The sequence below is a fragment of the Panthera pardus genome, unplaced genomic scaffold (genome assembly GCF_024362965.1).
Source record: "Panthera pardus isolate Hobbes unplaced genomic scaffold, ASM2436296v1 HiC_scaffold_18, whole genome shotgun sequence".
Taxonomy (NCBI): Eukaryota; Metazoa; Chordata; class Mammalia; order Carnivora; family Felidae; genus Panthera; species Panthera pardus.
Window position 1 is genome coordinate 15,280,822 of NW_026526743.1, and position 14,225 is coordinate 15,295,046.

At 52.9% G+C, this 14,225-nt stretch overlaps 1 protein-coding gene and 2 long non-coding RNA genes across 5 annotated transcripts in view; 1 reads left to right on the forward strand and 2 right to left on the reverse strand.

Annotated features, from left to right (window-relative positions):
• LOC128778030 (uncharacterized) overlaps window positions 1-14,225 on the reverse strand; it is a 250,161-nt gene that overhangs the window by 148,234 nt on the left and 87,702 nt on the right. The window lies entirely within an intron of this gene.
• Window positions 76-8,011, forward strand: RINL (Ras and Rab interactor like). Of its 3 annotated transcripts, none has more exons than XM_053905981.1 (11): window positions 76-94; window positions 1,666-1,931; window positions 2,132-2,291; window positions 3,614-3,716; window positions 3,982-4,054; window positions 4,139-4,203; window positions 4,461-4,610; window positions 4,702-5,793; window positions 6,053-6,184; window positions 6,333-6,502; window positions 6,585-8,011. In XM_053905981.1, exons 2-11 carry the CDS (start codon window positions 1,882-1,884, stop codon window positions 6,642-6,644), a joined length of 2,055 nt encoding a protein of 684 aa, XP_053761956.1. In that variant the 5' UTR covers window positions 76-94; window positions 1,666-1,881; the 3' UTR covers window positions 6,645-8,011. The 3 variants fall into 3 exon arrangements, with proteins under 3 accessions (XP_053761956.1, XP_053761955.1, XP_019287713.2); XM_019432168.2 differs by lacking the exon at window positions 76-94 and having other exon boundaries at window positions 234-1,931; window positions 4,702-5,121; window positions 5,500-5,793; XM_053905980.1 differs by lacking the exon at window positions 76-94 and having other exon boundaries at window positions 232-1,931.
• Window positions 2,509-4,551, reverse strand: LOC109256655 (uncharacterized). Its single transcript, XR_008423353.1, has 2 exons — window positions 4,440-4,551; window positions 2,509-3,820 (listed from the first exon to the last, which is right to left on the reverse strand). It is a non-coding gene; the product is annotated as an uncharacterized LOC109256655 (long non-coding RNA).

The following is a 14,225-nucleotide window of genomic DNA, read 5'->3' on the forward strand; positions in this document are numbered from 1 at the left end:
CCCAGCCCCGCCTCTTCCCCCACCCGCTCAGCTTCCTCTCTCTGTGAGGAACACTTTCACTTCCTGCTACTCCAGGCCTCCCCTCGAAGAACAGGTAGGGGTCCCCAGGGACCGAGCAGCTGGCCGTTGTCACCCCCCACTGCCTCCCTTCGGTATCAGGTTGCTGCCCCTATGCCGCCCTGGCCAGCGCCACCGGCCTCCTCCCCTTCCTCCCCCTCCCCCTCCTCCTCCCCCTCCCCCTCTCCGTCCTCCTCCTCCTCCTCCTCCTCCCCCTCCTCCACGTCTTCTCCTCTGTGGGACCCAGGCGAGCATCTGCCTCCCTGCCCCTACCCCTCCTGCCTGCTCTCCCCTGGACTGAGCACCTGCTCACTGTCCCCACCCTTCCCCAAACCCTGGGTTTCTGGTCAGCAGGCTATTTATTACCCGCCTCCTATACCACCCCAAGCAAGAATGGAAGACCCTGAGAGCAGGGGCCCGTCCTGTCTATCACCTTCCCCCCGGGGCTGGCACCCCAGTCTGGGCCTGTACTTCTTAAGTGTTTGTTGGGTGCACAGATGAATGGCCGCAGATGTCTCACTCCTGGGACTGCCGCAGGGAAAATATTCAAAAATGCTCACCTTGAGTCATAACCCACTGTAGCTAGGATTGTGTATTGGCTTTAAGAGTTGAGGCCCAGGGGCTCTTGGGTGGCTGTCGGTTGAGCATCCGACTTCGGCTCAGGTCGTGACCTCACGGTCCGTGAGTTTGAGCCGCGTCGGGCTCTGTGCTGACAGCTCAGAGCCTGGAGCCTGCTTCGGATTCTACGTTTCCCTCTCTCTCTGCCCATTCCCCGTTCATGCTCTGTCTCTCTCTGTCTCAAAAATAAAATAAAACATTAAAAAAAAATTATAAAAAAAAAAAAAAAGAGTTGAGGCCTGATAGGGGCACCTGGCTGGCCCAGCCATAGAGCATACGACTCTTGATCTCAGGACTGTGAGTTCAAACCCCATGTTGGGCATGGAGCCCACTTAAAAAATCTTCAAAAAAAAATTTTTTTTAAACATTTATTCATTTTTCAGAGATGGAGAGAGACAGAGCATGCGTGGGGGAGGGGCAGAGATACAGAGAGACACAGAATCCGAAGCAGGCTCCGGGCTCTGAGTTGTCAGCACAGAGCCCCATGCGGGGCTCGAACCCATGGACCATGAGATCATGACCCGAGCCGAAGTTGGACGCTTAACCAGCTGAGCCACCCAGGCGCCCAGAAAAAACCTTTTTTAAAAATTAAGAGTTGAGGTCCAGTGGATAGAGGGCACAGATGTGTTACAAAGCAAAAAGCAAAGTGGTTACAATAAAATCTAGGTAGTGAATGTATGGATGTTCCCTGTAAAATTCTCTCCTTTTTTCTGAACGTTTGAAAACTTTCACAGTAAAATGTTGGTGGGGGCGGGAATATCTGAGAGGCCTTCTGTGGTCTGGGAAGGGAGGAAGAGAGGACGTCTGTAACATGATGGCACGTTTACAGAGTGCCCACCATGGGCGGAGCACTTGTCCAGACACGGGCTTGTTACTCAACTGGTCCGCGTCTGTATTATGGCAGCACCGATTGTCAAAATCTGAAGTGTTTCTGTACCACTTGGTAAATAGCTGTCGGTTTGGGTCCTCCCCTTGTCCCCTCCCCACCAGGACACACGGGCCTTCCTTCTGGGATCCCCACATCTCCCCACCAGCCAGCCGCTGAAGAACTGACACCCGGCACAGCGAGGGGCCTTGGGCCCATTCTGATCAGTCAGGGTCTCTGCTATATCGTGAATATTACCCCTGGATTGGAGCAGCCTTGAACTTTACCTTCCTCCCTGCCAGAGGCCAGACCATGGCTTGCTGGCCTCCCGCATCCTGAGGATGGCCCAGCCGGAGGACAAGGCCTCTGCAGGCCTCATCGATGGGGAGAGGTGAGAGCTGCGGGGGCTGGGGTCTCCAACTCCTGCCCCCGGATTCAGAAGGCCCTTCCAGCCATCCAATGCCCACACCCCCCCATAGGACCCTGAATCTCATCTCGCCCCTGGGCTGCCCCTTCCTGCACCTTGGACCCCACCTTAGTGTCCAACTGCCCACCTCTAACCTCTGGTCTCCTGGACCCTGCATGTCCCAGGATGGTTCCACCACAGGTGAATGGAGCAGGTGAGGCCCCCTTAGGGGTCCTTGGGACCCCAGAGCCACTCCTTCGCCTGCAGAGGACACGGGGGGTGTGGCAGATCCCAGAGCTGGCTACTCAGGATGCGGGAGCCCTTCTTGAGCTGTGGCCACCGGGGGTGAGTACTCACAGCCGGGGACCCTCTCTGACCCTCCCCATGACACCGTGGGTCAGTCAGGACTCCGCCGCTTGCTGGTGACAAACAGCACAAACCGGGAAAACCAAAAAAGGCCACTTACTGAAAAGTGGGCTGAAAACCCCGGAAGAAAGGGAATTTCAGCCATGTCTGGATCCTGAGCATTAGACGACTTATAAAGTTCTCTTCATCCCATGTCTTGGCTTTGCTTAAAATTTTTTTTTTTAATGCTTACTTATTTCTGAGACAGAGAGAGAGCATGAGTGGAGGAGAGGCAGAGAGAGCCGTCAGCCCAGAGGCCGACGCGGGCTCGAACTCACAAACCGTGAGATTGTGACCCGAGCCGAAGTCGGCCGCTCAACCAACTGAGCCACCCAGGCGCCCCTTGGCTTTGCTTTAAACTGTGGGGAAAGCCGACCGTTTGGGGTTTCAAGGAACAAACACTCGATCCACACAGTAGCTTAGGCAAATAGGCACTGCTCTTTGTACCAGAAAGGCAGCTGCAGGCTCTAGTTTAACAGCTCGAGTGACATCAAGGCCAGCTTTTGCAATTCTCCTGGACTTCCTCCATGGAAGCCCAGTGGCTGCCCCGGGTCCAAGCACGTGTGTGAGCTCCAGGCAGGAGGAAGACGAGAAAGGAAGTGCCGGTTAAAAGAAACAGGAAAACCAAAAGCCTTCACAATTGATTCAAAACATATGGAAGGGGGCCCGGGTAGCAATACATTGTTTAAAGCTCCCCTGGGAGTTATAAAACCCGAGGTGAGAAACACCACCTACGTCATTATCCATCTTCTACGGCTGGGCAGATGAGGCCCTCACAACCCTGCAGTTCTGCAAGGGATAGGGAACGGATTAGGATAAGGCAACTAGGGTCTACACAGCTTCCTTCTCGAGGGGGCTCCCTCCTTGTGGTGGCAGAGATGGCTGTCCCCAGCTCAGGGCCACATCTCACAAGCTTAGCAATCCCAGTGTGAAAAGAGTCCTTGTGCCAAAGAGCTCCAGCAAAAACCTCGTGGAAGATTTCCATTGGCCGGGCCTGATTCACATGCCCATCTCTGAACCAATCACAGTGGTTAGAAAGCACTGTCATCCTATTGGCTAGGTCAGGTCACAGACCACCCCTAGGGCTTGGACAGAGTTAGTCCCACCCACGGGCACTAAGGGAGGAAGTGGGTTTCTCTAGAGGAAATTTGGGTGTGGAACCCAACATAAGGGAAATGGGATGCTGGGCAGGCAAAAGTAACAGACATCTGCACAAATCCTCTCCAAGATGACCTTTGCCTCCACCCCCACCCCCGAACCAGAGTTTCCTGGTCACAGGACACAACTCCAGCCAGGTCCTGGTGTTGAGGACAGGAGCTTCACCAGGAGAAGTCTGCACCTACCAGATCCAGAAGCTTCCTGGAGGTAAGGAGCCTACTCCTGAGTTTCCAGTCCACAGCAAATTTGGTGAGCTTTGCTTCCAAAATAATCTCCCAAATCCTATTTGGTGGCATAAGTGGGATGCAAGCCTAAAGACACAGGAAAAGATGGGGACTTCAAGGGGTAGAAATTTCCCTGTTTTGAAGGGCTCTTGGGGGACTGCAGAACTGAGGAAGAGAGAGTCCCAGGGAAGATGAGGCTGCCACCCTTCAACTTTTCTTCCTTGCCCTTTGTTGCCCCCAACCCTCAGGTGTTTCTCTGGAATACTCTAACCTCTGTATGCCGGACCTGCCCCATCTCCTGGCTTTCCTATCAGCCAGCAGGTACAGGTTACCCGTCAAAAGGGCTAAGGGGGATCCATCTCTAAGGCATCCCACCCACTGCAGCTCCCCATTATCTTTTCTCAGGGATGTTTTGCCCAGAACACTGCTCTTGCCCCCTCCCACTCTAAGGCCAGGAGACCAACAAACAGGTGAGAGGCCACCTCCCAGGCTCCTTGGTCCAGAAGGATGGCACTTCAGGAACCAGACTTCTATGTTTGAGGGAAGATAGAATGGGGGTCTGAGAGAGCTGTGGGAGGCTCGACTCCTGGGCCTGAGTGACAAGGGACCAGGGACGAAGCCTCAGCTCCTTCAGTAATGAGGCTGGGAATTAATTCTCCTGGTACCCTGAAGGAACCAGGGCTGGCACCTGGGACATCTGGGACACCTCGGTTGTGCTGGCTCCCAGGTCTTCCACAGACCGGCGGCGTCCAACTCAACATCTCAGAGAAGGTGCTCTCGGTGGTGAACAAGCTGTACCTGGAGACCCACGGAGGGTGGGGTTTGGAGCAGATCACCGCAGAGACACCTTCAGGGACTGCAGAAAGACACAGTTCAGGTTAGCTGGGTGGGGCAGGGCCCTGGGCCCTTGGAGGATGAGGGAGCTATTGCCGCTGTTCTGCGGGACCCGACCCTCTCCTCACATCCAGCCCCCAGGAACCCTGCCCCTCACCGGGTCTCCTGGGTCGAAGGCCCGCTCAGCCCAGAAGGATACCATCCTGGGCCAACCCTAGCCAGCCTGGTGGAGGAGAAAGAGAAGGAGGACGAGGACGAGGACGAGGACAGCTACAAAGATGAAGAGAAAGGACCTGACGATGTTCTCACCCATCACATCCAGGCTCTGGCCAGGGCCCGGAGCAACTACGTGGGCAGGCAGTTCCAGGGCCTTCGAGCCCGCCTCACCTCAAATGCTGGAGGCCCCCACAGGCCCGGGGACCCAGCCACAGAGCTGCTTCAGGATGTGCGGCACCTCCTTACCGACCTCCAGGATCACTTGTCAAAGGACCCGGACGTCAGGGCTGTCTTTGGGAGCCGGGGGCCTGGGGTCCCCCAGAAGGAGGAGGATCTTGGTAATAAGGAGGACTGGGAGGGAATTTATGGCCAATGCCCCGACCCACTCGGGTTCTCGTTTGCCATCTCCGGGCACTACGTGTGTGTTTCACACCCAACGTCTTTCTCTCCATCCGTGTGCACCTGTGTGCTTTTCCACTCACGCGCTTTTCCCTCCCTACGGGAACATCTCTCACATGGGCGACAGCCATACTCCACACCCAGGCTCCCCCTTGCACACGTGTTCCCACCCATGTCTACACTTGTGGGCGTCCAGCAGCCAGGGAGGGCTGGGGGGGGGGGGGGGGCGGGGCGCGGAGGGTACGGTCAAGTGGAGCGAGAGGGTGGACGTGGGTCAGCCTGGCGGCCCTTCGCTCACCGACCTCAACCCCTCACAGGCGTCGCGTTGGAGGCCGCCCTGTGCCGGGCGGTGCTGGAGCCCCTGAAGCCCGCCCTGTGGACGCGACTCCGGACGCTGCGAGCCCGGGAGCTGAGGCGACTGCGGCAGCGACAGACAGCCCTGCGGGCGGGGGCGGGGCCTGAGGGGCAGGGCCCCGCCCCCGCCCTGCGGAGCCGCATCCACGCGCGCCTGGAGCACCTCCACGCCGCCTGCGCCCCACGCCGCAAGGTGGCGCTGCTGCTGGAGGTGTGCAGTGACGTTTACGCGGGCCTGGCTCAGGGCAAGGACCAAGGTAAAGAAGGTTTACCCGCGTCTACCCGGATGTGCGGTGGCTGGAGGATCGGGGAGGCGCGGTGGGAGGCGCCAGTGTGCCCGTCGAGGGGAGAGGGTGACCCGCTCTAGCAGGGGGCGCCTACGCGGGCCTGGGGATCCGCCGAGAGGCGTTTGCCGGCCCAGCGAGGTGGAAGGGCAGCCCGCCCTCGTGTTCTGGGGATCGGACGGAGGGGTCTGCACGCCCGCCATCCACCTCGGAGCCCGTCCTGCTCCGCCAGAGCCCCTGGGGGCCGACGCCTTCCTGCCCGCGCTGACGGAAGAACTGATCTGGAGTCCGCACATTGGGGAGACGCAGCTGGACGTGGAGTTTCTTATGGAGCTCTTGGATCCGGACGAGCTGCGGGGAGAAGGTGAGCCCCCACCCCGGAACGCCGGGACCCCACAGGGGGCGCCCTGGGGCCAAACAGCCTCGCCCTGCAGCAAGGGTTAAACTGCAGGGGGACCTCGGGCCACCAGCGTAGCCCCAGAGCTGCGCTGACCACCCCTTCCTGCCCCTAGCCGGGTACTACCTGACCACGTGGTTTGGGGCGCTGCACCACATTGCTCACTACCAGCCCGACGTGGGCCGCGCTCCCCAGGGGCTCAGCTCTGAGGCCCGCGCCTCCCTGCGCCAGTGGCACAGCCGGCGAACACTGCACAGACAGGGCAGACAGGACCACGGAGCCCAGGTGATCGCCCCTCCGGACTGCGGGTGGAGGGGACCGCTGGACCCACTGCCCTTCTGACCCAGGCTCCTGCCTCTCCCCACAGGTCCAACTGCCCTTTGAGGAGCCATGGGCAAGAGACACTGTGCCCAGAGACGGACTATGATAAGGGGTCCCACATCCTCCTGTTCCTCAGGCAAGATTCCGGAGGCGCCAGGACAGCACCGACTTCTGACCCCTGTTGGTTTAGGTGCCAGGAGGCGGCGAGGTTCCCCGGAACAGACCCACCTCTGGGCCTTTGCATTGGCTACTCCATTCTCTAGTATTTATATCGCTCCGTCCCTCCGTTCCTTCGGGTCTTTAGGTGGCTGTCACCTTCTCGGGGAGGCTCTCCCAGACACCCTGTGTAAAACTGTACCTCCTCTGGCTTGACCCTCCCTGCGGCAGGCAGAATAATGCCCCCCCCCCAAGACATCCACCTCCTGATCCCCCAAATCTGTGAATATGTTACCTTACATGGTCAAAGGGACCTGACATATGTGACCAAATGAATGATCTTGACATGGGGAGATTATTCTGGATCATCCTGGTGGACCGGTAACATCACAGGAGTCCTCTTAGGAGGGAGGTGGGAGGCTCAGAGTCAGAGAAGGAGATGTGATTTTGTAAGCAGAGGTCAGAGTGATGTGGCCAGGAGCCAAAGACTTGTCTAGAAGCTGAAAAAGACGGGGAATGGATTTCCCCCTGGAACCTCCAGAAAGAATTCGGCCTTTGATTTAGGCCCTAAGACCCGTTTTGGACTTCTGACCTTTAGAACTGCAAGATAATACATTTGTGGTTTTTTGAGCCACTACATTTGTGGTAATTTGTTACAGCAGCAACAGGAAGCTGATATACTCTCTTACCCCGATCTTTATTTTTTTTTCCATAGAAATGATCACTTCCTAACATACCATAAAATGTACATATTTATTGTGTTAATTGTCCATAGGCTCCCGTCCCTTAGAACAGCACAGCACCATCCAAGAGAAATACAATGCAAGCTAGATAAGCAATTCTAAATGTTCTAGTAGCTACATTACAGAAAAGTAAAAACTCAAGTGAAATTAACTTTAATAACCTATTGGATTTAACTCAGTGTATCCCAAAGGTTCTCACTCGTAACATGTGATCAATATCCAAAAATTAGGGGCTCCTGGCTGGCTCAGTCAGAGGAGCGTGTGACTCTTGATCTCAGGGTCGTGGGCTCGAGCCCCACGTTAGGTGTAGAGATTACTTAAAAATTAAAATAATATATCGGGATGCCTGGGTGACTCAGTCGGTTAAACGTCCACCTTTGGCTCAGGTCACGATCTCACCGTCCATGAGTTTGAGCCCCGAGTCAGGCTCTGTGCTGACAGCTCAGCGCCTGGAGCCTGCTTCAGATTCCGTGTCTCCCTCTCTCTCTGCCCTTTCCCTGCTCACGCTCTGTCTCTCTCTAAAAAATAAACATTAAAAATTTTTTTTGAATAAAAAAAAATCTTTAAAAAAATATATCCAAAACTCATCGTGCTATTTAACATTCTTTTTGTGTGTGTGCTAAATATTCAAACTCAGTGTGTACTTTTTTCATGTTTTTCTTTTTTTTCTTTCTTTGGTTTTTGAAGGAGAGAGAGTGTGCAAGCAGAGGGGCAGAGGGAGAGGGAAAGACTCTCAAGCAGGTTCCACGCCCTCCCACCATAGAGTCTGAGGTGGGGTTCGATCTCACGACCATGAGATCGTGACCTGAGCCAACCAGGTGCCCCGCCAGTGTGTATTTTACATTTCACCACATCTCCGTTGGGACCAGTCACGTTTCAAGTGCTCAATAGCCACACGGGGCTTAGAGCTACCATTTTGGACAGTGTGGCCTTAGACTGCCTTGGGGAGGCTAGGGATCTCTGTCTTGTTCACAGCTGTATTCTCCGTGCCTAGACAAATGCCTGGCACCCAGTAGGTGTGCAGTAAATACTTGCTGAATGATTCGATGACAGAGTTTCTGGGGTACACTGCAAATGGCTCCCCAAAAGATACCCATGTCCTAACCTCTGGAATCCATGAGTGGTACCTATTTGGAACAGGGTCTTTGCAGATTTTTTAAAAATTATTTTTAATGCTTATTTATTGTCGAGCGAGAAAGAGAGACAGAGCATGAGGGGGAGAGGGGCAGAGAGAGGGAGACACAGAATCCGAAGCAGGCTCCAGGCTCTGAGCTGTCAGCACAGAGCTGAACGCAGGGGCTCGAACTCACAGACGGTGAGATCGTGACCTGAGCCGAAGTCAGACGCTTAACTGACTGAGCCACCCGGGTGCCCCCATGCAGATGTTTTAAGTCAAGGATCTTAAAATGGGAAGGCTATTCTGGATTGTCTGGGGGAGGGCTCCAAATGCAATCCCACGTGTCCCTATGAGAGGCAGAGGGAGATTTGAAGACGTGGCCTTGAAGGGTGGAGGGTGGGCGGTCACAAGCCCAGGAAAGGCGTCAGCCACAGATGCCGGGAGAGGCGCCCACTGATTCTCTCTTAGCGCCTCCAGAAGGAGTGAGGCCCTGTCAACACCTTGATTTCAATCTGGGGATACTGATTCCAGACTCCTGGCCTCCGGAACTGTAGGAGAAGAAACTTCTGTTGTCGTCAGCTACGGAGTTTGTAGTCATTTCTTACAGCAGCTGCGGGAAACCTACCAGTGACTCAGCACTTCGTATAAAAGAGAAAAATTGGGGCGCCTGAGTGGCTCAGTCCATTAAGCCTCCGACTTCAGCTCAAGTCATGATCTCATGGTTTGTGGGTTCGAGCCCCAACGGGGTAGAGCCTGCTTGGGATTCTCTCTCTCTCTCTCTCTCTCTCTCTCTCTCTCTCTCCCTCCCTCTCTCTCTGCTCCTCCCCGACTCGTGCTTTTTCTCTCTCAAAATAAATAAATAATTTTTTTTTAAAGAGAGAAAAAAAAGGGAGTAGAATGAATATCCAGCCCAGTCCTGTTCTAGCGACAAAGGACATGCGTCTACTGATAACAGGAATTAACTAGAAAAATAGGCAAATCCCTCTCAGTCCATTTCATGAAGAGACGTATTGCCATTAAAATTTTACGTTTCACATTTTGCATTTCATAATCAAAATTCTGTAATTTTAGACATCAAGTAAAAAAAAAAAAAAAAAAAAAAACCGTGCCAGGGAGGAGTTCTTTGCAATTGTTTTTAAAAGCCAGAAAGCTTAAAATGGCTACACTGGGGAGTGGGGCAGGAAGCAGGGATGGGGGGTGGGGGGTGATGAGCTACAGGATGTGGCCTCTGATCTTACGATTCAGACACAACTCAGTGGGGTAGCTGCATCCCAAGAGACCCAAGAGATGTGAGGGGACCATCTCCTTTTTCCAGAACCTCCAGGGCAAGCAGGACACTGAGAATTGTATTGTGTTTATTTATTATGCGCTTATGTACGTGTGTATATATTTCTTATCACTGTAGTAAAAATCATACAAGATTTACCCTCTAAAGTGGTTTTTAGGTGTGCCGTTCCGTAGCGTTAACTGTATTCACGTTGTCGTGTGACCGATTTTTATTTTTGAGAGAGCGAGGGAGCAGGGGAGGGGCAGAGGGAGAGAGAGAGGAGAGAAAATCCCAGGCAGCCTCCGTGCTCAGCATGGAGCCACATGCCGGGCTCGATCCCATAACCCTGGGATGACAACCTGAGCTGAAATCAAGCGTCAGACGCTCAGCTGACTGAGCCACCCATGCGTCCCCAAAACACAAGAGTTCTGATCCCTCCACATGCTTCCGGACATCTACTTTCCATGATCACTTTTGTTTCTTTTGTAGAGTAGCCATCGTAATGGGCATGAAGGGGTGTCTCACTGTAGTTCTGATTTGCATTAGTGATGCTGAGCATCTTTTCATATGTTTGCTGGCCATCCGTACATCGTCTTTGGAGAAATATCTATTCAAACCCTTTGCCTAGTTTTAAATTGGGTTATTTGGGTTTTTGTTGTTGTTGAGCTGTAGAAGTTCTTTGTATTCTGGGTGAGTATGTGTTGTGGGCCATCCCACCTTCTGGATTTTTCTGGTCCTTATTAGATGCCAGTCCCGCAGTTCAGAGAAGCGTACTCTGTGGGGGGACACTGTGTTCCTCTCGGTACAGCCCGTCAGGGGCCCCCTGATCAGTGGTGCTAACTGTGCCCATGGAGTTAGGAGAATATTGGGGAGTTAGGAGAATATTGGGGAGTTAGGAGAATATTGGTTTGATCAAGGTGACATAGTAGCAAACCACGGATGGGGTGGTTAAAGATTCTCGAGGCTGGAAGTCCAAGATCAGGGCCTTGGCAGGTTTGGTTTCCTCTGAGGCTTCTCCCTGTGGCTTGTGGATGGCCATTTTCTCCCTTCGTCTTCACATGCACGGCTTTCCCTTCGCGTGTGTCTGTGTCCTGATCTCTTCTCCTTTTTAAAACATTTACTTGTTTGTTTATTACATTGAAGCGTAGTTGATACACAATGTTACATTAGTAACAGTCTCTTCTTCTTTTTTTTTTTTTTAATTTTTAATGTTTATTTTTGAGAGAGAGAGGGAGAGACATGAGTGGAGGGCGGGGGGGGGGGGGGTGGACGGAGAGAGGGAGACACAGAATCCGAAGCAGGCTCCAGGCTCCGAGCTATCAGCACAGAGCCCGACGCGGGGCTCGAACTCACAAACTGTGACGTCATGACCTGAGCCGAAGTAGGACAATTAACTGACTGAGCAACCCAGGCGCCCTGTCCGTGTCTTCTTATAAGGACACCATTCATAGCGCATTATGGCCACCCGTGTGACTTCATTTTAACTTAATTAGCTCTCTGCAGATCCTTGCTCCAAACACAGTCACATTCTGAGGAACTGAGGGTTTGGACTCCAACATAGGAATTTCCTGGGCGCCTTGGTGGCTCCATCAGTTAAGCAGCCAATGCTGGATCTCGGCTCAGGTCACGATCTCATGGCTTGTGAGTTGGAGCCCCGCATCCGGCTCTGCGCTGGCCGTGCAGAGCCTGCTTGGGATTCTGTCTCTCTCTCCCTCTCTCTCTGTCCTTCCCTCACTTGTGCTCCCCCCTCTCTCTCTCAAAATAAATAAACTTAAAAAATTAAAAAAAAAATACGAATGGGGGGGGTCATAATTCTGCCCACAACAGGAAGTGACTGCCAGATCTCCCCCCCCTTTGAATGATGTCACCTGTGGGTGATACTTTGAGACCCTGTGAAGAACCTGTCCCCAGCAGCCCTTCACCCAATGCTTTCGGTACCTCTTCTTGGTCCTTGCTGAGTCACTGGGGTATTTGTGCTGCCATATTCTATTTATGACAGTTGATACTGGCTTTGCACCTCCTAGATTTAAATGACATTTCCTGCATTTCCTGCTTATTATTTTATTTTATTTATTTTTCTAAATCTTATTTTTAAGTAACCTCCACACCCAACGCGGGGCTCAAACTCACAACCCTGAGATCAAGAGTCACATGTTGTCCCAACTGAGCCCGCCAGGCGCCCCTGACATTTCCCGTTTAAATAAATGTGTTGAATTAACAACAACAACAAAAAATCTGAACTGATTTCAAGAAAATTACCCGGTAACTAAGTCCGTGGGTGATGCGTGGATACGTGGCAGCGTCTGCGAACGTGAAACGCAAGTGGTGGATGTTTGGGGTACCCCTGCTGGAGGGCTGTGGAGGCACACCCCGCGTCTGGTTCATTCTGGAGCTCTGGGCTTGGGGCTGGATGCCTTTTCTTGGGGTTCCACTCCCACGATGTCCCAAACCGGCCACAGCATCTCCCCCAAAACAGCTCCTCCTTCTAGTCCCCATTACAGGGGGCCCTCATGATCCCCCAGTCCCTAGACTAGAGCCCGGATCCTCATCCTGGACACCTCCCTCTCCCCCTCCCGTGCACCCCATCCTCCCCTTCCATGGCCGCCCATCCTGGTCTAGCCCAGCCTCCACGGTCTCCGGGCTCCTAGTCCCGAGGATCCCCTCCGATTCCCACCCACATGGCAGCCAGAAGGAAATTTTAAAAATAAATCACAGGTTCACCTCTCAGGCCAAAATTTAGGTTTGTGAGAGACACAGCTTTTTATTTTTTTAAATTTTTTATTTTTTGATCTCTAACTGGAGCCCGCGTCTGACCATGGTGGGAGGAAATTTTAACCTGGGAGGAAAACGTAACTCCTTGTAATAGGCCTCCTCGCTGTTCCCCGCGCCTGCCAGGCACGCACCCACCCCAGGACCTTTGCGCGGCTTTCTTCTCTGCCTGGAACATCTTCCCCAGATGCGAGCCTCTGACTCTCTTGCTTCTGGCAAAGTTTTGTTCAGGGGTCACCTTGTCTGTGACTTCTCAAAAAGTATAACCTCCCTTCCTGTTTTACTTTTAATCTGATACTATATATGCATATCAGCGGTTCTCCGGCAGCAACTTGTTAAAAGCACAAATTCTAAAAATACACCCTTGCATGTAAGGTCAAATGATTTTTGACAAGGGTGCCCAGCTCATTTGATGGGAAAAGAACAGCCTTTTCCCATGAGAAGGTGTGAAGGAGGACCCTTAGCTAACACCACAAACAAAAATGAACCTAAAATGAACCAAAGACCTAAATGTAAGAACTCAAACTAGAAGACCCTGAGAAGAACAAAATAGGGGGAAAGCTTCATGACAAAGGATTTGGCAATGATTTCTTGGATATGACACCAAAAGACCAGGCAACAAAAGAAAAACAAAACTGGACAACAGCAAAGTGAAAAGCGTGGGGCGCCTGGCTGGCTCAGTCCGGGGAAGCATGCAGCTCCGGATCCCGGGGTGGTGAGTTCGAACCCCACGCTGGGGGGTAGAGATTACTTAAAAACAAAAAAAGAAATTAAAACAAAACAAAGAATGTAATATTAGAAACATCTGTGCGTCCAAAGAAACAATCAACAGAGTGAAAAGGCAGCCCATTGTATGGAAGAAGATATTTGCAAATCACACGGGGTTAATATCCAGAATATACACAGGATCCCTAAAAGTCAGCAACAGACACTCCATTTAAGAACGGGCAAAGGACTTAAATAGATATTTTTCCGAAGAAGATACCCGAATGGCTAATAGGCACACGAGGAAATGCTCTTTCTCACCAATCTTTCGGGGAATGCAAATCAAAATCACAATGAGCCACCCACCGCATCACGCCCCGTTGAGGAACATCCTGTGCTCTGCCTATAGATTCTCTGGCTGCCCCAACATGATCGTGGCTAATGCTTCGTGGCTTGCAGGCCTGTTCCAGGATGTCATCAAGAGGACACGACCGCTGGTTGACCCATGATCTGGACTCAGCCAATCAGAGGCTCCTCCCTCCCTCCCCACCACCCCCCACCCCCCACAGAATGTACTTCTGTCCGCTGTTCCTGCAGTGGGAGCTGTTCCAAGGACATAGCCTTGACAGAGTAAGGTGTTGTTGAAACCATGTGGATGGTATACGTGACTGAGTCCAGTTTAAGATGCTGGTGGGTGGGTGGGTGGGGAGACCCACTCCTCTTGTGGCGCCCAAGACAAGCCTTGTAAGTGAGTTCCCTTGCTTATGAAACCTGCCACCTACCCATCTGGACTGGTCCGCCTCTTTCTTTGGTCTCCCCTTGTCCTCTGTGTACGGGGCCAGTTCGCAAACCAACAATTAACGAGGGGCGCCTGTGTGGCTCAGTCGGTCGAGAGTCCGGCTCCGGCTCAGGTCATGATCTCAAGGTTTG

Excerpts from the sequence above, each read along its gene's own strand:
- RINL (XM_053905981.1), top strand. The coding sequence starts at position 1,882 with ATGGCCCAGCCGGAGGACAAGGCCTCTGCAGGCCTCATCGATGGGGAG. Across the intron at positions 1,932-2,131 it reads GGCCTCATCGATGGGGAGAG|GATGGTTCCACCACAGGTGA; the intron begins GTGAGAGCTGCG and ends TGCATGTCCCAG. Across the intron at positions 2,292-3,613 it reads TTGAGCTGTGGCCACCGGGG|AGTTTCCTGGTCACAGGACA; the intron begins GTGAGTACTCAC and ends CCCCCGAACCAG.